Here is a 25,134-nt window from a genome sequence, read left to right on the forward strand (position 1 = left end):
TAGCTACGTGAATCCTTGCAATTTCATCCTTCAGAGTAGACTAGACCGTAGATGACCGGATGTCAAAAGCTGATTCTGGCCCCACCATTCTGAATCCAGACCCTTGGCAAGCCAGTCTATCAGCTTCCCCATTACCTGCGATGTTCGAGTAGCCTGATACCCTCATCAGGAATGTTTCGTTCAGTCAGCCAAGTTTCAGCAGCATTTCACAGATAAAAAAAGGAAGCCTGGGAGAACAAACAAGTCTGTGAACTAGAAAAGTACAGGGAGCAACCGCACCAGGCGCGCAAGTTTTACCAACAAGTCAGCAGGATGAAGCCTTATACACCACGACTCTCATTCTGCCGAGACAAAGAAAGAAATCTGATTTCCGACAGAATGGGCATGTTGGTGGGATGGGATCGTTATTTTGATGAACTGGTCAACAACCAAAATATCGGTGAGTTGAAGGTCCCGCCAACTGACGACGACGGACAAATGCTCCCACCACCAAGCATAGAAGAAACAGTCCGTGCAATTCAATTACAGCCGAATCGGCCGAAGCGGTTCATCAACTTATACTCAAAGTATGGGACCGTGAATCAATGCCTGACGTTTGGCAACGAGGCATTATCTGTCTCACACATAAAAAGGGGAATATCACGCAGTGCAGAAATTATAGAGGTATCACGTTGTTGAGTACCATCGATAAAATATTCTCTGCTATTTTGCTAGGCCGGATAACCCCATACGCTCAGAACATCATTGGCCCATATCAAAGAGGTTTCACTTCATGCAAATCAGCAACAGATCAGATTTTCTCTCTGGGGCAAGCGATGGAAAAACTGTTGGAATATGGACACCAGTTGCACCATCTATTCATCGACTTTAAAGCCGCCTATGATAGCATAGCCAGGGTAAAAATGTACACGGCCATGGGAGAATCCGGTATCCCGACGAAACTGATAAGACTAACTAGGCTGACCCTGACCGATGTGCGAGGCCAAATAAAAGCAGCACGATCACTCTAAAGAGCACTCGGTCTACGGCAAGGGGATGCCCTATCATGCGTCCTCTTTAACCTGGGCCTCGAGAAAGTGATCCGTGATGCTGAGGTAAATGCAAGTGGTACGATCTTCTTTAAGTTCACCCAACTACTGGCCTATGCTGACGATATCGACATCATGGGAAGAACCACCCGAGACGTACAAACTGCCTTCATCCAGATCGAGCAGGCGATGTGAGATCTTGGGCTGCATATCAATGAAGGCAAGACAAAGTATATGGTGACAACGTCAGCACCAAGAACCAACCAACCAACAACATCAAACCGCACTGGTCAAACGGGAAGAATAAGGATAGGAGAATACAACTTTGAGACCGTTGATAATTTCTCCTATCTAGGGTCGAAAATCACAACCGATAACAGCTACGACGATGAAATCCGCGCACGGTTGTTTGCAGCCAACAGAGCCTAATTCAGCTTACAAAAACTATTCCGCTCGAAACGTCTCACCATACGGTCAAAGCTCTTACTGTACAAGACAATCGCTTCTTGCGATTCAGCATTGACGGTGGCTTCTAGTTAACTTGAGTGACTTGCCAGTCCTCATGTATTCCTCGGAGACTTGGGTTCTTAGCAAGAAGAATTGTGAACTCTTGGCCGCGTTCGAGAGAAGAATTCTCTGAAGAATTTTTGGCCCCCTACATTCCGTAGCCTACATAACGACGAAATCTATGAGCGATACCATGAACGTCAGGTTGTGGATAAAATCCGGCTCAATAGGTTACGGTGGGTGGGTCACTTAATCCGCATGGATGAGGATGATCCCACCCGGAAAGTCTATAAGGGCAATATTTATGGTAAATAAAGAAGACGAGACAGATCCTGCATGAGATGGAGCGATGGCATAGGTCAGGACAGACGCCAGACAGCTTCTAGGAATATCGAATTGGTGGACCTCGATGCAAAACCGGAATGTCTGGAGTTCCTTATTAAGGCAGGCCTAGACCGGATACCGGTTGTTGCGCCGTTGATGATAGTCCAGGTGGCCCTTAAAATTGATTTTAGCGTCAATCATCACCCCTAGGTATTTGATAACCGGTTCCGAATAGATGTTGTGACCACCAACACAAATATTAACCGGATTCCTCTTCCTACGGTTGGTAATCAAGACCGCCACGCTTTCGAGCATTTTTCCTACCATGTCGATGAGGCAAATTGGTCGGTATGATACGCTGTTCCACAGGGGCTTTGGTCTGCCTCTGCGTAAAGTTCCTTGAAGTATTCTCGCTTGCCTAAACTTACCTTGAAAGTTCACATATACTTGCTGTTTCTCGTGGAAGTCCGGTCTACCTCTATATCGTTGGCAGATCCTTCTAGCTCGAAAACATGCATCCCGCAAGTTCGTGATCCCTTCATTGCAATAATAGTTTGAGCGCTTTTTTGCGAAGACTCGCCGCCTCGACATAGCAGCGTCTCCTGCTCTCGTTATGAAACCCATCATTTGAACTAAGTTTTCTGTTGCCGCACCACCGGGATTGTGGTCTCCCAATAGCATATCTATGAATGCATCCTCTTCAAACTTTTTGACGGACCAGCCTTGGTTTCCAACTCCGCGGGAACGCTCATCACCGCATGGCTCATATTCGTTCTGGTGTGTGTGGTACTCACATATGCCTGATCGACTATTGAGCCCGACTCTGTCCCACGAAAAGTGCAAACATTTCCCGTATTTGCTAGCACCAAGTCTAGCTCGGCAAAAGCCTCGGGCAGGATACGACCCTTGGTGTTCGTAGTGCAACTTTCCCAATCCACGGCCCACGCTTTGAAATCACCCGCTATGATTTTGGGGTTTCAACTTCCTGCATCCGAGACTAGCATACCTAGCATTCCTTCGAATTCTGCTATCGTCGCGCTGGTGGAACGTAGCAACTATATATGTAAATAGCAGTTATTTTGTACTTAACGAATACACTTTCTGGAAACTCCGTCACTTCTTGAATGGCTTGATTTCCACACGCCCATATGCGGTCCAGGCACCGCTCTTATTATTGCGATAAGGCTCGCTGTCTCACTGTCTGTCGGTCTGTCGCACGCATTTTTCTCGGAGACGGTTATAGCGATTGACACCAAATTTTGTGGAAAGGTGGGAACTGTGAACGCTCACGCATACAGTGAGTTTTACGTTGAATTTAAGGGGGGGGGGGGTCCCCATACATGCAAAAGGGGAGTGTACATTTTTTTTCACCAAATGTAGTCACGTGGGATATCAAATGAAACGTCTCGATTAGTATTTTCCGAAGCCGGCCTTAGTTTTGACATTCGCTGGAAAGGTGGGGAGTGCGGGGAGTTGAAAGTGATTATTTTTTTAACGGGTCTATTCTCAGAAACTACCCAACCGAAAAATCTTGTAAAAAATCAAGAGAATGCCACCATATGGTACCTAGGCTCCGAAATACCTTCCATGCCGATATCCTTTCAAGTAAAGTTGATAATAGTACTTTACTATAATTTTTAGTAATTGTTGCACAACCCCCTTAAGTTCATCCTAGTACCACGAAATTGCAGTGATATAGGCTATCACATAGTACATGATCTTACCAAGTGTGATGGAAATTTCACTCACTATTATAACTAACAAATTTATAATAGGTCAAAGTTTTCGTTTCTTTGAATATTGAAAACTATGAATATCAATTTCGCCCGAAAGTGGATACTCTCACATAATATATGCATACATTACGCGCTATGTACTAAAATGCACACTCAGATGTCTTTATATAAGAAATACACACAACCTTTCATACTTGAAGGGTCCGGTTTCTCGACTTGTTTTCTCCAAGTTTGAATATTGGATATTTTTTCTATAACTATTTTCATAAACCGATTGCTCTTACCTGCCTGGACTAGAAAAATTAATCCCTCTAGTTTGAGGTATCGCCATCACATAGGTCGATAATTAGGACAGCTTAGGGACGCTAAGGGGCTCCCCACCGACTACCATCGCAAACAAATCCTAACGAATTTCGCTCCTTCTCTTCAAATCTTGTACCACATGGGTTCGAAGCTTTTTAAAAGATTTTTTAATAACTTTCTTGGCTTTTTGATTCTACAATCCATCTACAATTTTGCAGTTGCTTGTCCATCTAGACGATCAAGCTTAGGTTCCATAACGAAGGTATCGGTTTTTGAACATTTCCAGAATAATTTTTTAGGATAGTGAGGGATCCTAAGTCCACATCCACCTGATATTGGACCGGACAAAATGGAGAGCAAATTACTCTCACGTTTTTTGGTCCACGGATCCCTCGTTTGGGGCATGGCACGCAAGCATTGAAAAATAAGGACTAACGGTTCCATCCAAGACAGAAGCAACTCTTTCAAGGCAGAGATGAGGCAGCGGCTGATAAGTTACTTCTGCCCTGGACGAAACCGTTAGTCCCTATTTCCAGGATATTTTTTTCTTCTCCCGACGTTTTGGATTTCACCAAATTCAGATATGTTGCTCTGCTTCTGCCTTAAACCTGGGCAACTCCTTCCTAAATTCTGAACATTAACGGTGATATCGTCGTTTCAACTGATTCTTTCGATTTTTCACTACTTTCCCGATTTTTGTGTCCGGATAGCTGAGTGGTTAGAGAACAAGGCTGTCGTACGGAAGGCTGCGGTTCTAACCTCACTGGTGGCAGTGGATACCAGTCGACTCAGGTGTGAATGAGTATCTGAGTCAAATCGGGGTAATAATCTCGGGTGAGCGCAATGCTGACCTGACATTGCCTCCTATGGGGTACTCTTATCCTGTAGTGTACCGCTACGGTCTTGAATTAAGTCCTCCAACACACTCCAAGGCCCTGATCCAACGGGGTTTGTTGCGCCAACGATTATTATTATTATTATTCCTGATTTTTGACCCCAACAATATATATGAGTTTGCGCCTCTATCATCGTCCCAAACTGCTAGACATTGAGTTCGCTCATTTTCCGCGGAAATATTTATCAATGTTTAATGATTGGAAGTAGAGCCAGGAAAGGTCCTATTGATTAGAAAACAAGTATTTGTTATTATTATTCTATTTTCTAAATCATATTTTATTTACAGTTGAAAGTTGCATATAAATGGCAAATAAACTTGGATGTCGTAAGTATATATGTACATAACTCCTCCCTTAAAGCAAATTAGCTTAACGATTAAAAACTCTTAGATATATTGTACTATTTTCATGTCTTCATTTTATATTGCATATAATTACATATATACTCGAATATGTGATGTTTTATAGAATAATCCTTAGGCATATTTATTGCACTTTGCTTTTGCTTTTAGCGCAGGTTCATGGAAACCTTGTGCATCACAAAAGTCCAAAAGCTGCAGTCATATACTATTTCAAATTTGTTTCTACAGATATCTATAATAAATACAATATTACAATATAATTCTAAAGGATAACACATAATTGGGTAACATCATTATTGTAATGCAAAACTATTCACAGAAAGACTCGCATAAATATTGTTAATAAACCTAGACTTCCTCCGAAATATGCTGCAGGTCGTCCAGCTGAAGATTTAGGCATTACCGATCTCCTTTGGTTAAGGATAACCTCAGGATCAACTGTCGGGCGGTAGCTCCAATCGATTTGGTTGGTCTTGGCAATACGAGCGAAAACTTTTGCTGATGCTTTTGGTGTTCGCGTTCTGTTGGGGTGAGTGAAGTCGACATGATACAGGCCAAACTTCTCCCTGAAATTGGAAGGATATATTTGTTTAAATAAGTGTTAAAAATGAGTTTGTAATTATATCAAGGTTTAGTCACGTATCACGTCACGTAAGCTAATATGGTCATATGGTAACCAGCTGAGTCTACGCGCAATGGAGGTGAGCCTGCAGTCAGCTCTTACATAAGCTAGATCCTAGATGATTGTAGACATGTTTAACAGTATTTTCCAAAGGATAGCATACAGCTCCTCAAACTAACCCTGCCTCCGTGCGAAGTTGCCAATCAGGCGAGTCCCTTTGTGCGAATAAGGGAATACTCAGGGGATGCGCTATGAATATTCAGGTGCACACCTACGCATTTGAGAAAGTGACCCCTGGCTTCTTATGCAACAAGAGGGAATACTTCTAAGGAGAGAACCGAAACAGCGTGTCCTCTCAAGGGGGGGGGGGGGAGGGGGGATTAATGTGTCGATTTGTTAAGGAGAGGGGAATATCCGAGCCTTGATTAGTTGCCCTAATTGAAGCACTTGACGAGAGAAAAGCTCAAACATCAAGTGATAAAATCACGCAGGAAAGGTAGGAAGGTGAGTCCTCCTCAAAATAAGGTAGGCATGAAGCATAGAGCACGAAGCGGGAAACGTGCTAATAAGTTTTTTGGATCCCAGTGAGTTACTACCAAAAAAAAAGCTTTTTCGCCGAAGAAAACAGAGGCGGCAAAAATACCAGCGAAATTCAATAATATCTCGATTGCGTCTTCAGTGCCTAAAAGTGGACAACCCGAACAAGGGATAAGGATGAATATTAAAAAGAGGAAAAAAGACAGAAAGAAAATCCACCTGAAAATAATATTTACTTTCATGAAGGGAGATACCTCCTACCAATAGCCTTCGAAAAACAAAAGCAGCTTCGGAATTAGCTGATTTGGGTGATCGTGTGAGTTACATCAGATGAACACAGAAAAGGAGTTCGATGCTAGAATTAAATAGATCGAGCGTGAAGTGAGTGGATAATATCTGCGGCAAAGTGGAAAAGGTGCTAGGGGAGCAAACTGATGTTAAAGCCAGGAAGGAAGAGATAACAACCGAATCCAACAATCTAGACGAGGTTGGCAGGAAAATATATGTAATGCGTTTAAAGAACAAGTCGATCCTAGCAATATAGGAGAAAGTGCCATAAAGAGGACAAGCAAGGTATATGGGGGTACGTAGACTACCATTATCAGTTTGCTTGTGGATGGATAGATTGCGCCATGTACAAATTCAGGTATCTCTACATCGATGCTTCGCATGGCTTCATTCTAATCACTTTGTAGTAGCATACATTAGCCAATATAATGATAGGCCCAGCGGGGGCAGAAAGGGCGGAGAAAAGGGCCACTTCCTCAAGGATTGCATCGGAAAACCGCGATTCACATTATGGGAGGAGGAAGTAGCTGTGGACCACTGGCAGGCAAATTGTGGCAGGAGTTCGACATATGAGAGTGAGCTGAATCGCACAGGTGAATGAAATTGATATAACCTCAGCCAATTCGAGGCGCCTCAGGACTTGCTTTCACAAACCATTCGAGAGACGAATGTAGACAAAACGGATATGGTAGCGCTCTTTAGATGAAAGATACAACTGGAAAGGGCGGAATACAAGTATGTGAAAGACAAAACAATGAAGGAAATGTTCGCATTCGCAACGGTGGGTTCTGTTATGGCAAAAATCAATGACGTCCATAGCTACAATTTTTGCACATCTCCTGGTGCAACAATATCACAACATGAGGAAATGATAAAAAATGTTCAGTTTCAACGCGTAGACCTTAAAGTGTGTAACGAACATTGAAGTAAGACATAGCCAGAATGACCAATCCGGTTGATTATGGGCAACCATGACAGCAGAGCTATCCCAAAAAATCTGATAAAGTAACGAAAGCTGATCTGCAGGTCAACCAGCACATAAATACAGCTTCGCAGAAATGTCCCATTGACGCACGTTTGCATGCCTTGGTGTTAACCAGGTTCTGGAATGTAAGGGGGGGGGGTCCTTTTGGATACTTTAGTCCCACGTTTTTTTGTACGGAATGTCACATGTTTGATACATAGTGCAAAGAGGTCACATCGAAATCTGAAAGATTACTTGACGAATATTGTGAGAACCTACTAACAAAAGGACGCAAAGCAAGAAGTGGAAAACGAACAAACACCAGTGAAAAAAAAGATCCGAGCGCCGTAATTCAATAATCACTAATCAAGCAATAATTTTTTTGGTTTCCAATTCTAGCCAATTCTAATGCTATCTTAATGTAGCATGCGTAAGAGGCACTGGAACTGGACTCTCCTCCTCACAATCCCCTGGCTAGCGCAGAAGCATGTTAAGTACAGTTGGTGCTACCGGAACTGCTCGGACAACCTTTCGCACTTTTTAGGTTTTGGGGATAGCTCTGCCTTTTTTGGTTGACAAAGGTCGACGCGGACAAGCATTCTGACCATCTCTTACTACAACATTAATTACAAGTGGAAAAGCCAAGTAAAAAATACCAGGAGCCCAATCGAAATCTTTGCAGAGCTGGTGGTGAAAAAGATGGTATGGTGACCAATCCCTTAACCCACTACAACCACTAGGCCAATTTTATTGAAATTTGAGGACGATTAAGTGGTATTGGAAGTAAAACGAGGAGAAGACCTTCCCGTCAACTTAAGAAGCAGATCATGGCTGGAGGAAACTACAATGAAAATAGTGGATCTTCTGTTTCAACGTATAACTGAGTCTTACGATGCTACTCAACCGGACGGAATTTGCACCACTGCAGGAAACCGAACTACCGACAATCTTCACAGTGAGAGTCATGTTTCCGAACGAGGAAACTTTGCTTGAAGGAAAGAAGGTACCAAAGTGAACAGAGCCATAGGAAGAATATCAAAAATTCCGAAGTGACTTAAAAAAAACTATCCGGAAAGGCAACCAGAATTGTTACAGGCAGCTACGCCGTGGTACTAATATGAGCCTGTAGGTCACTGTTAACAAAGTTTTAATGAACAAAATACGAGGACATCAAATCTACGCAAGCCACGTATCCATAGCTATCACTGAAAATATTTTCAACCCATTTTCCACAACCGGAGGAAAGTAGACTTCGTCTAACGATTCGAATGGACATCTTCTCGATCCTCAGGAACTACCGGAGGTCCGCAGGCTCAGTGGAAATGAAAAGGCAACAGGATTGGGCGGATTTCGAACAAAGCTCTAAAATTGGCTGGTAAGGCCAGGTCCAAGTGAGTCGTGAGCACATTTCAATCATGCATGGCAAAAGGAGTGTTTTCCACTCAATGGAAGAGACAGAAGGTAAGTTCTGCTACCAAAGCCCCAAAGACCATTTAGCGTATCTTCTATGTATCGCAACATCTGTCTTTTAAACGCTGTGGGAATGATGTTGGGGAGGGTGAGTTATGGAACAAGAGGCTTGTCTTGTTCATCAAGCTCAGGAATAATCTATCAGTATAGATTTCGACAAACCTTTTCTACCACCGATGAGGTAGCAATAGTCGTGTCTCTGGTTCAGAAAGTGATGTCTATTGGTAAATATTGCCCGAAGTGACACTTAATCTCAAGAATGTTCTAAATTCGGCCAAATGGGGTTGGATTAAGAACACTTTGGCTAAAGTGGGTGTCATTGACTCGATCAATGGTGAGTTGCCTCGGAGAAGCTTCTCTGGTAGGAGACGGATGGCACCGCGGAACAAAAGAGTATATCATGATTTGAAGTATTCCTCAAAGTCTCGCATTGGGAATATCATGTGTGATGGAGTGCTTGACCTTCGTGTGCCAGTAGAAAAATGTTGAATAATTTTGCATCTTACGACCTGGCTGTGGTTATAGTTGAGGCGCTCCCCGAGGAAGAACAACTTTACACAAATGAAACCATTCACGCCGCCAAATTATAGTTGTCATAACTAGGGAGGAAGGAAAGAGGCTGAGTTTGGTATACTGGCCAATCGCACTGAGGGTGTGTAGCGCATATATCACAACATTGGCTGAGGCAGTGCATGTCCTCCCGGGAATGATCCTTTTAAATCATTTAACGAAATATGAGTACTATACTGGTTAATACAGTGCTCAGATTGCGTTCGAGGACGACTATGTTCAAAATAGCTGGGGATTTCTATGGAGTTGTACAGGAGATGGTAGTAACCTTAAGATGATTTTAATGTATTGATGAATAGGTCGGGCGAAGGCATAGAATTTTTCCCTGATAAAATTACTGATGGGGCACAGTAGTCAAAGGAAGTGTTTCTTTCGCATTGGATGGTCCTGCAACCGAGATTTATATACGGGAGAAATAGATTCAGCGATGTTTCCAACCTAGACAACGCATCCCGTAGAGGAGGTGCCGAGAAATTGAAATGTAGTAGATACGACAATAGCCCCAATCTAAATGAAACTGTGAAAACGGGAACGTGCTTGGGAAGCAAGTCCCACTCGCGAATTAGGCGTCCTGGTGGATATAAGAGCTTTCCCTACGAAGTATTACTTCACCGTTGCCCCCCAGAGAACGCGAGGGGTTTCAGTAGGTGAGAATCCCACACACTACTACAACCTACAACAACGTCTTTCTAAGATTTCCACATTCATTTATGAATATAAAAAAATGATACTGTCGGATAGGACTTCCAAGCACTTTTAAAGTAGTTTGAAACTATTTACCAGGACGATAAGAAACAATTACATTCGAGTTGCAATGAATCCGATTCCTGCAAATTTGTAGGCTCAATTTTGGGGAACGAATAGTTTGTATAGATGGGAGTCATATTCACACGATTGTAGGAATACTCTATCATCTATCGTGGTCAAAAAAGGACTAAGGAGGAGGAGGACTTTAACCAATGCACAGGCCTCTTTATTTAAATGACGCTAGGAAAATAATTTAGAATTCTGTACTGTAAAGGGCGGGTTATTAGTTAGTTATCATATTCCATTTTGCAAAAGAGTTCAGCTATTTCCCGGGAAGGATATTTTCACTTCACCTTGAAATAATTTTAATCATTTTGTGAATTTTAGAGCAACAATTATGGCTAATCTAAGATAATATTCTTGAAACTTCCGTCAACAGCCACCGAAATTGTCGTTTTTTTTTGGAAATTAAACCAACGCCTAGTGTGCTTGGAGATAACTCCAAAGTTTCACATTTAAGTGCCGAAATAATCCTGATCGCTCGTTAAAGAGAAAGGCCATAAAATTTAAATAGCTTCCAGCAACCTAGATATTATTAATCCCTTATAGTATTTTCATAACATAGTGATGAAAGCACCCCCTACTAAGGGGCTGGTTTTCTCAACTCCTAAGAACTAACTTATTGTACATATGAAGTTGAAAAACGCGGGCCCTAATTGACGTTGTTCACTCAGCAAAATTTATCTAGTGAAGCCAGTGAGTGCGCGTTAGTTGGTGCTAAGATTCCGCGACTTCTTCCCAAATTTATAGCATTAGTACTTCTTCATATTTCCGTCAATGATACTTACGTATAACCAACTTTCCATTCAAAACTGTCCATCAAACTCCACGCGATGTAACCTTTAATATTGCAACCATCTTCAATGGCATCCAAAACCGCCGTCAGATATGAGTTGAAGTAATCTATGCGATTCACATCATTGAGTCCTCCTTTGTCGCTTACACCATTTTCCGTGATGATAACCGGAGGATTATTGTATTCTTTCCTAATCCAAGATAAAAGCTTGTACATGCCAAAAGGTACAACCTAAGAAATGAGAAAATAAAAGAAATGTTAATGTCAAGGCTCACGGGATATCCTCTTAAAGTACAGAATTTATATGCGGAAGTGAAATAGTTTATGGCTTAGTTAATGCAAGGGAAGTAATACTGTAAACGAATGAGAGTATTTAATCCTGTTTTTATTATGCCTCCTATGTGTCCTTGTATCCGAGGTATGGCACTGACATCATTTAGCTTGTGTATACAAAGTAAATCAAGAGTATCAAATTATAAGACATTATGGTTCAGTCGACGTTTAATTTCCGTCACTTTTTGTCCTTTCGAAATTTAATATATTAAGCTATTGCATTTCAAATACATTAATATAAAGATATTTCAATTCAGCCTCTAACAAGTAGATTGCAGTACTTTGGAAACCGACATCGTACATGCAATGGTTACTTTAATTTGAAGACCCTCCATTTCTGCCCCCATATTAATTCAGGTAAGAGTCTAGTTTAAAAAGGAAGATCTCATTTTTTGGGGTAGGGTAGCTGAATGCATTCAGGCACAGAGTGCTGTTGGACTCCCGCAACGGTACGTTGTCGGACTACAGAGTAAACACCTCCCCAACATCAGAGAGCTAGTGTGAAACCGTTTGTCATATTACTTCCGGCTAGCCCCCGAGAGGAGAAAACGAAATGTTAATCTAAGGAACCCCATACCATCCGGCCCCTCCACCAGTCGAGCTCTATCTTCTTTGCAACGAGAGAAACTCGAACGTAATACGGAACGCGACTCCACCTGTCATCGTTCCTCAGCATCTTCTCGGCAATGTTATCTGGAGATAGATCCCCTGTGTTTGAATAGAGCTGTTGACGAAACCCATTCCACCACATATGCATAACCGACCAGGTCGAGTCTAAGCAGGCTATCATGGGAAGCGTTCCAGAGGTCTGGCTCTAGGATGGATCGCAGCACTATCCCCGACGTGACTTGATCCTCTAGCGTCTCATACAATAGAGAGGTGTTCCTCAGGTAATCCTTCAATATCCGGAAGAGATAGCTCGACACATGGAAAGTATTGTCTAGTGTGCCTATAATGTCTTTCCATCTTACGGAATTAAAGGCGTCGAGCTTGACGGCTGTGTGCCTCCGCACGATGAACGGCATCCACGACTTGCATGACAGCATCAATAGTGGATCTCCCCGCTTCAAAGCCGAACTGCCTTGGAGACAAGCTTCGACATCTCCTATCCCTTCAGCGAGTCCGCTTCTGACGAGCTCTTCGAGCACTTTCCTGCCAGTGTCAAGCATACAAATTGGTCGGTATGAGAAACCTAAGGTCCATGCCATTTGCGTTAGCCGGCGTCAGGGTGAACAGCACGCGTTTTAACCACGCGCTCATCGGGCTTTATGAGCTTGTCTTCGACGTGCTAGAAGACTGTTCCTACAAAAGGCTGGCAGAGCAATTGATTAGACGCCTGTCAGTAAGTGAAACAACTAGGCTGAAACACTTACTGTTGGAGCTAAGGCTTGGCGCAAGTACATCAAGCCAACTGCCGGGCGAGATGAAGCAGCAGGGTGGTGACAAAGTCCAGCTGCTGTTATCTTTGTGGTTGCTGTGACTCTCGAACAGCACACATGTTATTCTGGCATGTGCGGATACGGGGTCCCTGGACCCATTGGCCGTTACCGCTAATAAGATACGAGAGGTCCACGATCATAAACCTGCGGTTAACCTGGTATCGTGTGACACATCGGTGACGACTCAGAACCGTTACCCCATTCAACATATTCACAATTTTGCACACTCTATCGAAGACTGCCGCTTTTCTTGCCATTACATCTGGCATATCACCAACTCCTTCTAGCCCCGAAGACACTTCGGAAACGGCTCTAAGTCTTAACATTTACGGCACCACGAGTGCATTTTTCAGCGTCTAGTACTTAAAGTTGAGGAATGCAAATTCTCACAGTCGCTGCAGAGATTCCACAGCCACCCGATAATTCTTATGGCATACAACCAGGCTCAGTCACAGTGGAAACGACTTCGAGTTCCCCACTTCCAAAAATTATTAAGGATCTGAGAAGGTTGTTAGGCATGTTAAGCTTCTTCCACCGTTACTTTTCCAAGCCCGCCAACGATTAATCGATCTTTAACGGTTGCATGCATGGTCCAAAGAGGCTGTCCAGACTTTTGAGGCAACCAGGCGCACTTCTGGCATTTCCTTAGCGAAATGCACCCCTAGCCGTATTCGCCGATGCCTCAGACATTCCGTTGGTGCTGCTATTCACCAAACGGAAAGAAGTATTTCACGTCATTTACGAGCCGATCACATATCACTACGTGGCCTGGCTCAGCCCTGGGGTCAAATGGGCTCTTGAGGACTCTCTTCACCTTTGTTGGTTTCCCCCTGCACCTCCGAAGGACTAGGCCGTTATTGAAATCATCCATATCCCACAAAAGGATAGAAATCTAAACAATTTAGACAATTTCAGACTGATTTCCCTCATTTGTGTGTTTGCCAAAATTGTCAATTCCATCATGAAGGACAGGCTGATGGCTTTCCTTGATGACCGACAACTCCTATCACCCAATTCCCACGTGTACTAAAGGGGCTTATCCACCACCTTTTACATCAACCATTGTCTTCTCAATATCTCTGTTGCTAAGGACAAGGGTCTTTATGTTCCATTGTTTTCTTTGATATAAAACATGCATATGAAAACGTTCATCAGTCCATCCTGGACAACATCCTTAGAAATTTCCATGTTCCTACCGATCTACCTGTCTGGCTCATTGGGTTTCTCTCACGCAGGAAACTAATCGTTGGTAAAGAGGCCACGCAGTTTTCAATGGCATTCCTCAAGGTTGCGGCCTTAGACGAATCACACCATTTCATTAGAGAATGTGCTAGGCTAAAACCCCTGAACCTCGGCAAATCTAAAACCATCTCCTTTAACTAATCTCTAAAATCAAGTCTCTAAACGTTAGGGTCAAGAATTCCGTTCTTGAACACGTTAATTCCATTAAATTCCTAGGCAGGACTATCAGTAGTTCGCTTGCACTCAAACAACCAGGCAAAGTCTAAGGATCTATAGGAGTATCATTAGACCCATCATCGACTACGCAACGACCTCCACCTAGCTAGCTCTCAAATACATAGATTCAAAACTCGAATCTTTAGCTGGCAGACAGCTCAAAACCTAGGCCACACAAGAATTACTTCCCTCCATGTAGCTTTTGCTTTGGCGGGTGAACCGCCACTCCAAGAAAGAAAACTCCTGCTTGCCGTATAGAAACTTATTAGACTTAAAGCCGAATTCCCAAAAACGTTCGAAACGGTCCAGCAGAATCCGGATGCTAAATATAGTCTCTCAAACGCCTACAAAACCTTCCAAACCTTCTTCGATATGCTGAAGATCAATTTACCAACCAACCCTTTGCATCGATTGACCCATATTCTCGCAGACGGGTAATAGCTAGGGCATGTGAACTCCACTCATCGGGTCTCCTTAAGCAAGGTTTCACACTTGTTGCAACTGACGCTGCCCATCCTTGCTTTCAAACCTCAATCGCTTCAACAATGTCTCTACCATCACAACGAAACTAGTTACCATTCTTCAAGCTATCACACTGGCACCCCAAAGAGAGGTTAGCAAGCTAGCTATAGTCATTGATTGTTTGTTTGTCCTTCTAGCCTAGCTCTTCCTCGGTCACAAAACGTTCTCATACCAGCCAGGTCGACATAATGGGCCCCTTGTGGTACACGGTTTTAGGAATTAACTCACACAGATAGAGCGGAGCTGGTATATGGGAAGAACCGGACACTTCCCAAGGACCCTGTGCTCGATTTTAGGTGGAGTTTTGACACCTCCGGGTTCTTGCGTCTACTCGAGGACGCAGTGCGGGAGCTGAAGCACACACGTCCTAATTAGGACGGACGCTTCCTGGAGACCATTGCTAGGCGAGGTGAGGCCCATTTCAGTCATTTCAGTCTCGACGTCAAAGATACCCTCAAAAGGGTCTCCTTGGCCCAACTCAATTCTTTCTTCCCGGAAGAAAACTGAGTCAGGAAGAAAAGCGCACAATGCGTCCGTTTTGACTTGCGGCAGCCGAGCTGAGGGAGCCATGTGTCTGATTCCTCGCTGAAATCCCGTTGACTAGGGTGAAGTGCTGTAGAGGAGCGAAACGAATGCATTCGATTTTAAGTAAAGCACTTCCAGGGTAGTATGGAGGCGCTATAACACATTAGAGACTAAGGAGCAACCGAAACATTCGCTAATTCCTGACGAATCGAAGCTGAAGAAAGTCAAAGTTTCTCTAAAGGGATACGAATGGTATAATTCGAATTCCAAGGGCATTTGTCGGGCGGGATAGCAAAATTGCATGGAATGTGATATGAATAGGATCTTCATTCGCCGTGTTTTCCGAATTAAGTTCTATCCGACATTTGTTAGCCACGAATTTGAAGAAATAGCCCAGAGGTAAGTGATTTAGGTCGAATTAAGAAGTCGGTCATTTTTCGCCTCTTTAAAAGCTTGCAGGAATCGTATTCATATATTTATTTATTTATTTAATTAAAACAATATACAGACAACAAACTCCTTGTTCCATATTGTCCGCTGAGGGAGAAGCAAGTAAATGGCTTACTTAACGCTTAAAACTAAATATGGAGATACAGTCAAAGGACTCAAGCTGTAGGTCGTTGTTTGTCGTTGTACGAGTAGGACCGACATAGCCTCCATATCGGGCAGTGAAAGTAAATTTCGAGGTCCGCGAAGGGTATTCCAAAAATGTCCGCACTATGTGTGTTATGAGAACCAATGCGGAAAGTAATATCCGAGTTAGCAGAGCAGTTCATCAGGCAATTGCAGAGTTTGAAAAGAGTACACATATCAAGGAAGATATGGCGTTGCTGCAGGGAGAGAAGATTGGGGGTGCGGAGTCGTGACGGATAGTCAACCTGTAGAAGGTTCTTTTTATGAAAGAAAATCCGGGTGAATTTGCGTTGTACAACTTCAAGGAGGCCATGAGGACTAATTCCCTAATCATTCGCGGTCTCCACAGGGAGACAGATCCGGCGGACATATTGCGGCAGCTCAACGAGGAGTACCCGCAATTGAAACTGAAAAGTGTGGCCAACTTAGTCACGCCAGCAGACAAGCTTCTGTGCAGCTAAAACCCGGCGCTCCCGATGAAGTTACAATCGGGACTATTTATAACAACTTTTGAGCCCTGCCAAGAGCTTAGTGAAGTATATAAAGTGAAATATATACCTCACTAAAAGATTTTGCTTGAGAAAGACAGCGGCAGTGTACCGCAATTCAATTAATAATGAACCTATGGAGTTAAGCATAGTCACTTTTAACTCCGCGTCCCTGATCTCACACGCCCAACATAATGTCAATTTCACCGGATACAGCACTATTCGGCACAACAGCAACACGGGCGCTGCCCTTCTAGTCAAAAAAGACTATCATTTTGAGGAAGTCGTCATCGAGAAATTACTAGTCTGTTCCACTGCAGCGGCAATAGTAAAAACAAACGATAATAAGCGGATTTGGTAGTTTCCGTTTATATCAAATGCAATTCTCGAAGTGAGCAACTGGGTCATGACTTAAAGGTCTTGGGCGATCTCCAGTCAAAATCAAAATATCTTATCTTCGGTGGCGACTTTAACTCACGGGACAACTCCTGGGGCAATAAGGCAGAAAATTTAAATGGGAAAACCCTGTATAACTGGATCCACGACCCTTTCACGCCAGCCAACCTTGAGGTGGTCTCGCCGGATTCCCCGACAAGATCCGCTAGTCAATCCATCATTGACTTTTTCCTGCTGTCTGACGAAACCAAGTAAAGTTTTCAGGTAACTTCCTGTAAAACTTTGCCAGGCATGTCCGACCAGTTTACAGTTGAACTCAAAATGTCCTCAACTTTATAACTGCAAAAGCGAGTTAAGGTAACCATGAGATCATTCGCCCGCACTAATTGGAACAAATTCAAGTCAGATTTTGCACCAATGCTGAACTTGAAGAAACTCGCTACAGATCGCAATCTGTCGGACAAAGAAATGGACGAAGCAATCATTTTGGCTACAGACGCCATCAGTACTGCTACACACAGAAATACCAGGCTGATCAAAGTCGATGAGTTTGCATACAACAAACTCCCACATGACATCATGCTGCACATGAAGGTCAGACAGACTTGGCGCAGGAACATTAAGCGCAACTTCCATAAACATGGAAATAAAAACAAAGCTGAATACAAAGCATTGCTTTCCCGGATTAATTACCTGAGAACAATTATCCGGCAAATGGTGGTGCAATTCCACAATAAAGAATTAACCCGTAATCTCGCAGATATTAAGCCCGGCCCAGATATGTTTCAACACATAAATAGGCTAGCGGGGAAAAATAAGTCCCGCAATTTCGTTCTTACCAGTAACAGGGAACCAATCTGCGGAGACGCCAGAAAGCCGCAAGTCCTTGCGGAATCATTTGAGTCTCAGTTCAATACCCCTCCGTCTCAAAATAATCTGGCCATAGCGTCGATGGTTGAAACAACTACCGCCGATTTCGTCTCTGGGCATTCAAACCAGCTTCTCCCAAACGAACTTTTCGGTAAAACCAACGAATTCGCTACATTTCCTGAGTTTATTACACCCCACCGCCTTGACCTCAAACCTAAACGGTAAAAAGTCAGCCGGACCTGACGAAATTCCTAATTACGTCATTAGGCAACTTCCCCGAGTCTCCATGAAATTTTAGCTGGCAGTATTTAATAACTCCATAAATAATGGCTACTTTCCCACCACCTGCAAAGTAGCTAAAATAATTGCGATCCGGAAAAAAGGCAGCTCTAGTGAACCTAACAACTTTAGACCGGTATCGTTATTGTCCAATCTAGGCAAACTCTTTGAGAGAGCATGGACAATCGGGCTAGTCCAATATTGCAATTTTAAGAGAGATTATACCCAACCACCAGTTCGGGTTCCGCAGAAAACACGGGACACAAGCAGAGCCTTCACGACACTGTCGTAGCAAGACTTAACGTCAATATTAAGCCCACCGTAGCATATGCATTAGACTTAGAAAAGGCCTTCGACTCTGTATGGGTAAACGGACTAATCCACAAGCTAATAGATCTTTTGTTTCCAATTCCGATAATTAGAATTGCATTAAGCTTCTTCGAAGATAGGTATTTCTATGTCAGCTTGGGAAATGAATTCTCCGATCTCTTGCCGGTAACATTGGGAGTACCGCAAAGATCCATTTCTGGACCCACATTTTACACCATATTCACGACTGACGTCCCAACTGCCGAGACCGGCACAGACCTTATTCAATATACCGATGATACTCTCATCTTCCCTTCGAGCCTCCACCCCAACAGGGCAGTGAAAGCGGTCGAGAAATATGTGAAAGACCTCTGCAAATATTACCTGCAATGGAGCATTAAAATTAATGAGGCCAAAATGCAATTCTGCAACTTTCGGAGGAAATCTAGATATCTAGGTTCTAGAGGAATCCACAGGAAAGCTAGTCGCTTAAAAATGAAGATCGGAAACACTATAGTGAGCAGACCACAGAGTTATTAGGAATTAAACTTCACGAACTCCATAAGTGCAAGCCACACCTTGAGCTCGCTATCGGGAAGGCACGCGATGTACTCAGTAGGATCTACTTTCTTCTTCGAAAGAAGGTAGGACTCAGCACCAAGGCCAAACTGACCCTGTTCAAGACCCTGAGGGAGGAGGAACCTAGGATAAAACCAGATATTTTGGAAGCTCTATTGATGATGTCAACGGAGTGGGAATTGAAACGAACTTTGTCGTCGAATATTAGAACCAGGTCTTGGAAGGAGGTCAGAAGTGAAATGTAAAGGATGATGGGGAGGGTTTAAGCCAAAAGCAAAAACAGAGGCAAATAATTTAAGGTCGTCTGCGTAAAGAAAACACGGTCTTGTGAGGATGAAGGCGAGGTCATTGATAAAAAAGCAGGAAGTGTAGGGGGCAACTACAGAGCCTTGGGGAATAGCAGAAGAAGGAGAAAAGGAATGAGATGAGTAATCATGAAAAGGAAATCTGCAGGAACGGTGTGAGAGATAGGAGGTAGTCACCAAAAAATTAGAGAAATTGGAGTGGAAGTGAGCTGCACGCTGTGCAGTACACAGGCTAATGTCGCAGGACTTGATCAGGAGACTGACTAATAAATAAAAGACGATGCAATGTTTTAATTCATTGCACATTTAGAAAATGTTTTGACATTGGCCAAGTATTATAAGAATATTCTAGTCACTGGGTTTTCCACTCTTATTCAAAACTAAAACTGCATAAATTAAATATGTATTAAGTTGCTGTCAACAAGTTCTATTTAGATTAAGATGAAAACCACGAACCAATGAATATCGGGGAATTTCGCTATAATTATGCCAATAAGCCGGAATTGTTGGGAATAGCCCTAATCCGTGTGATTGTCCAACTTCTTCTATCTCTGCTAAATAGTCTTGAATCACTTAATAGTGCCAATGACATTTCTAGAAAAATGCTAACAACAAATAGAGCAGATCATTTTTAACATAATTAAACTCAACGCCAACCAACATTCTTGTTTTTTCTCACGACTTAGTCCCGGTACCCTGACAGACAACTATGCAAATTTGCCGCAATTCCTACTACGTTAGCTACTTTAGATTTACGTAATATGACCGGAACTATCCAATATTTTATGCAAATTTTAATGCGATTTTTATGATTAGTGTCTAAAGTGATTTAGCTGCATAAATATAATAGGTTGCGTGGATATGCAGTCATATAATGATTAAGGCAATTGCGGATTCTTTAGAGAGAGTGAATTGCTCTTCAAAAAATCGATAGGAGCGGCAATTTAAAGAGGGGATATTTCATTTTTAGGATGGGATTCAGTTCCATTTGTTCCTAATCAGCAACTGCTATTCAATAGTGCCAAATCTGGTTTAACATTATTATAATATGAAAAAATTGGCATGTTTTCTCCCAATTTTATGACTATCGCAAAACTCAAGAAATTTCCATGTTTTATTGGTGAATCTTGTCTTTTGAATCGGTATTATCCATTCACGGTCCTATTATTCGGACCAGTTTTGCAGCATATAAATGTAGATTCATTAAAATATCTGTCAACACGCGAACAAAATGGCGAACTAGCATTTTGTCAGCTATTTCGGGAAGATGGGAAGAACTTCAGCCTTTTACGCAGGTATAATTTCGAAAAAAGCAAGTGTGTTCTATACTAAATAGAATAGGAATTGCACTAAGTTGGACCACATAACCCAAGGATCAACTCATCATGCGATGACATAGCCTTTTCTGGTTTGGGTTAGCACTAGAAAACACCTCGGAGGGGACACCGGGTGAAAAGCATACTGAGGTCTCCGAAGAAGTCTCGAAAGCCATAGAGGCGGAAAGGCCTGGAAGGAATCAACCTGGATCAAACTCCCCTGGTTGACCTGCTGCCCAGTAAAGAGCAAAAGCTGGGCGACCTAGACCTAGGACTTCTGGGTGAACAGCGACGCGCAGGAAAGTGCCATGTCGGAGAAGGAGGGCAATACTCCGACAGTGGAGAAGAGTTCCAAACAATAACGGAGCCAATGGCCAGCACTAAGATAGCCCAGATAAACCTCCACCATGCGAAAGCTGCATCTACGGTAATTGCAAGGACAAGTTCCAAGCAGAATGTTGGAATAGTGCTGGCTCAAGAACCCTGGGTGTACCGGGGGCATATCCGTGGTGCGCAAGGAGGAAGCATGGAGGTAATTTCGGACTCCTCTTGTGAAAAATCAAGAACTTCCATAATTCTTAAACGTAATTTTAAATATATATGTTTTTCAGAGTTCCTGATCGTGGACCCTGTGGCTATCCAAGTCTCATTGGAAGCCGGGAAGAGCACTCAAGAGGCAGTCGAGGCTTCGAGATACTTCCGCCGGAACAAATCGCTAAACTGATGAAGTACTGGGAGAAGAGGGCGTTACCACTTATCCTCGGTTGCAATGCCAACGCCTATCATGAAGTCTCGAGAAACAGCGACACCGATTGATGAGGTGTGTACCTTCTTGAAATTATTCTTAGCAATTAGTTAGAAATATATAACTTAGGAAACACTCCAACATTTGTGACCAGCACTAGACAGGAGGTACTAGACATAACTCTAGGAAATACTCTAATAAACGGTATGGTCAGGAAATAAAGGGTGTCGGATGAGCCCTTTATGTCTGATCACAGAAGTCATCAATGGATGTACCCTGGTGAAATAGAAACCTAGCCCGAATGAAAACAGAGGTACGAAAACTTCAACCGGGCAAAACAAACCGGGGACTAGCAGAGGTCAAAAAATACACCGACTGCGTATAGCAACGCAATCAAGGAAGCAAAATGAAACAGATTCAGAGAATTCTGTGAAGGAATCGAAAAAATCACAGAAACAACTAGGCGTTACAAGGCTGTAACCAAAGACCGGGCAATATCCTCTGTCTGTTTGAAGAAGGAAGATAGGACACCTGCTTCTCAGAACTCATTTCCCGGGGTCCAACCCGACGGTGGTAGGCGACAACATTCTGCCCGGCACCCCAATAACGAATAAAAGGGAAGAAAGGAGAACTGGAAACTAGCAAAAGAGGTGTGCTCAGAAGCTAGGCTAAGGTGGGCAGAGGCAACTTTTAAACCACTGAAATCACCCCGAGTAGATAGCATTTTCCCAGAGCTAATTCAAAGGGGTCTAGGAATCATCTTAGAGTCTCTTGTGAGGGTGGTAAGGGGGAGCATAGCACTGGAATATATACCAACTGCATGCAAACGGGCAAAAGTGGTCTTTATTTATTCTTTCAGACCCTCAGAGCCGAGGGAGTGGGTGCCGGTGTCATTGGCCCAAGAAAAATGTACTTGGAGCCAATGGGCAGGTACGCTAGTCTATTTCAGGCGAAAATATAGGTCATAGATGAATGTGCCTCTTTTAATCTCCAAAGGAACTACAGGGAGCAGAACATAGTCATTCTCACCGATAGCCAAGCAGCGATCAAGGTACTTAGGTCCAACCCGGTGAACTCTAAACTGGTATGGGAATGTCTTGAGAGACTGAATACACTCGGTTCCTACAACAAGGTCTGGATACTTTGGGTTCCAGGCCATGATGTGTTGGAGGGCAACGAGGCAGCGGACGAACTAGTCAAGAAAGGAGCAGGGACGCCTTTACACAGGCCAGAACGCTTCTGTGGAATCAGAAACGGTTTCATGGCTATCACATTAAAAAATGAAGAGGAATGGTTGGGGGAACTAAACCCTCCATCATCATCATCAACGGCGCAACAACCGGTATCCGGTCTAGACCTGCCTTAATAAGGAACTCCAGACATCCCGGTTTTGCGCCGAGGTCCACCAATTCGATATCCCTAAAAGCTGTCTGGCGTCCTGGCCCACGCCATCGCTCCATCTTAGGCAGGGTCTGCCTCGTCTTCTTTTCCTACCATAGATATTGCCCTTATAGACTTTCCGGGTGGGATCATCTTCATCCATACGGATTAAATGACCCGCCCACCGTAACCTATTGAGCCGGATTTTATCCACAACCGGACGGTCATGGTATCGCTCATAGATTTCGTCATTGTGTAGGCTACGGAATCGTCCATCCTCATGTAGGGGGCCAAAAATTCTTCGGAGGATTCTTCTCTCGAACGCGGCCTCCGCGCCCTCCATACCGACATCTATTCAAATAAAATAAATAATAGTAAATTATTATAATTTTTAGTAATTGACTGCAACCCCCCCCCCCCCCCCCCCCTCACTCTAGATTTAGGTAATTACTACCACCGCCGCCGAGCCGGCGGTACTTTCAGAACCAATCGCCACTATTACCCCCAAATATCATGTAAGCATGTTTAATTAGAGGGTGGAAATTACTGTGAAGCGTGGACTTTGCCAATTACTTCAGAAATATAGAAAGCGTTCTATCGCCAAGAATTATGGAATTTTTACTTCACAGCATAAACGAGAAAACAAATAAGAATTCAAAAACAGTTGCACTGAACTCCAAGAGCTTCTGGGTGGCGTGGAAAAACAACGATCCCAACTTTAATGGCTCTCCATGGTCTCTAAAAGTTTTTTGGCAAGCATCATGTGGCTCGGTTGCCAGTCGATCATATGGTTTCTAGATTCGTCTTCGAAAAGACATACTCCAACGTAACCACCAAAAAAGAAGAATGGTCAACAAATAGCCAAGAATCTTTTGGGATTACAGACTTTATAATCTTCGCGGACGGGTCAATCATGTAAAACGATTATCAAACTGGCTTTCCCTCTCGGAAAAATAACGACTATATTCTATTCGAAGATGTATACCATCCTATTGGCAGCAGAAGAATATTTGCGGCAAAAATGGAGGGGTTGCATCATTCGAATCTGTTCCGACAGTCGGGCAGCATTATCAGCACTAAACAGCAACGACATATGAAGCCAGTTGGTATGGAGTTCTCATCAGGTGCTGCTGAAACTTGGCCGACTGAACAAAACATTCCTGATGTGGGTGCTGGGGCACTCTAGCATCGTTGGTAATGAGGAAGCTGGCAGACAGGCTGACCAAGGTTCTAAATTCACAATGATGGGGCCAGAACTAGCTTTTGGCATTCGGCCATCTACTGCCAAGTCTACTCTGAAAGGGGAAATGGCAAGGATTCATGCAGCCGGCAGGCGAAAATCTTTGTGAAGGAACCTGCGGCCGCTAGAGCGGCACTTTTGTTGTCCATTAAGCAGTGGGATATGAAAACCGTAGTAAGACTTTTAACGGAACACTGCCCCTTAAACTACTTAAAATCGGAGTGGTGGTCTTGCTGCACTTCGTATACAGCTGCCTGGCATCCTCAGACTCCAGACGAAGATACATTGATAAGGTTTTCTTCAACGAAGAGTCTGCGCATTCTCTGCCTCTGAAGCATGTTCTCACATTCGCGAAAGCCTGCGAACGCCGGCGGCGAGAGACCGATTAAATTATTTGAAATAAATAAGATTTTCCTTTTTTATTCGCGAGCAATATTTGTTAAGTTTCCAAAAGCCGTTATTTCGGGAACCACTTGTTCCCTTCATCAATGCTGCAAGTCAAGGACAAAATAAGAATGAGGCAAATCGTGGCAGTCACTCCCCCTTAAAAGGTTATAGCCCCTCGTAGTGGATCTTTTTTGCTGTCATCATGATCAAGTTTCAGATTTCAGTTCTACCTTGTTAAGGAGAGAAGATGCTGAGGATGTGCAAGAGGAAGGAGAAGATTTACCCTCTCTATCCCTAAAAAGTTATAGCGACCTAAATTAGAGCTAATTTCATGTAAAAATGGTAAAAGTTAATTTGGAATCCCATTACCGCCTGCAGAAAGAATAGTATGAAGGGAGAAGCAGAAAATCCCCTTTCTCAAAACTCAAGAGTTCAAAATGGAGCCCTACCTCTTTCTTCACCATATCCTCTCTCCTCTAAACATGCAAACTTTGAGGGGCCATATCTTTTTAAGATGGTGATCAGCACGAGGTTTCACCGGTTTCGAAGAGAAGGAACCTCCCCTCTTCATGAAAATTAAAATGAATATTCAATTTTGACCAAGGTTTTTTTATCCAGTTCAGAATTGATGCATGAACAATAGTAGCACTACCAGTAGAATGAATTGTTGTCATTTTATCTCGTTTCTAGATTTTTTATTCAAATTTGAAGTCGTCAAAT

At 43.2% G+C, this 25,134-nt stretch overlaps 1 protein-coding gene across 1 annotated transcript in view; it reads right to left on the reverse strand.

Moving 5' to 3' along the window:
• Positions 1-5,037: 5,037 nt before the first annotated feature.
• Positions 5,038-25,134, reverse strand: part of LOC119649782 (myrosinase 1) — a 93,332-nt gene continuing 73,235 nt past the window's right edge. The window contains exons 7-8 of the mRNA XM_038052087.1: positions 11,203-11,441; positions 5,038-5,722 (exon numbers count right to left, since the gene is read on the reverse strand). Coding sequence (XP_037908015.1) covers positions 5,470-5,722; positions 11,203-11,441 — 492 coding nt within the window. The 3' untranslated portion in view covers positions 5,038-5,469. The remainder of the gene's footprint in view (positions 5,723-11,202; positions 11,442-25,134) is intronic.

The sequence above is a fragment of the Hermetia illucens genome, chromosome 2, assembly GCF_905115235.1.
Source record: "Hermetia illucens chromosome 2, iHerIll2.2.curated.20191125, whole genome shotgun sequence".
Taxonomy (NCBI): domain Eukaryota; kingdom Metazoa; phylum Arthropoda; class Insecta; order Diptera; family Stratiomyidae; genus Hermetia; species Hermetia illucens.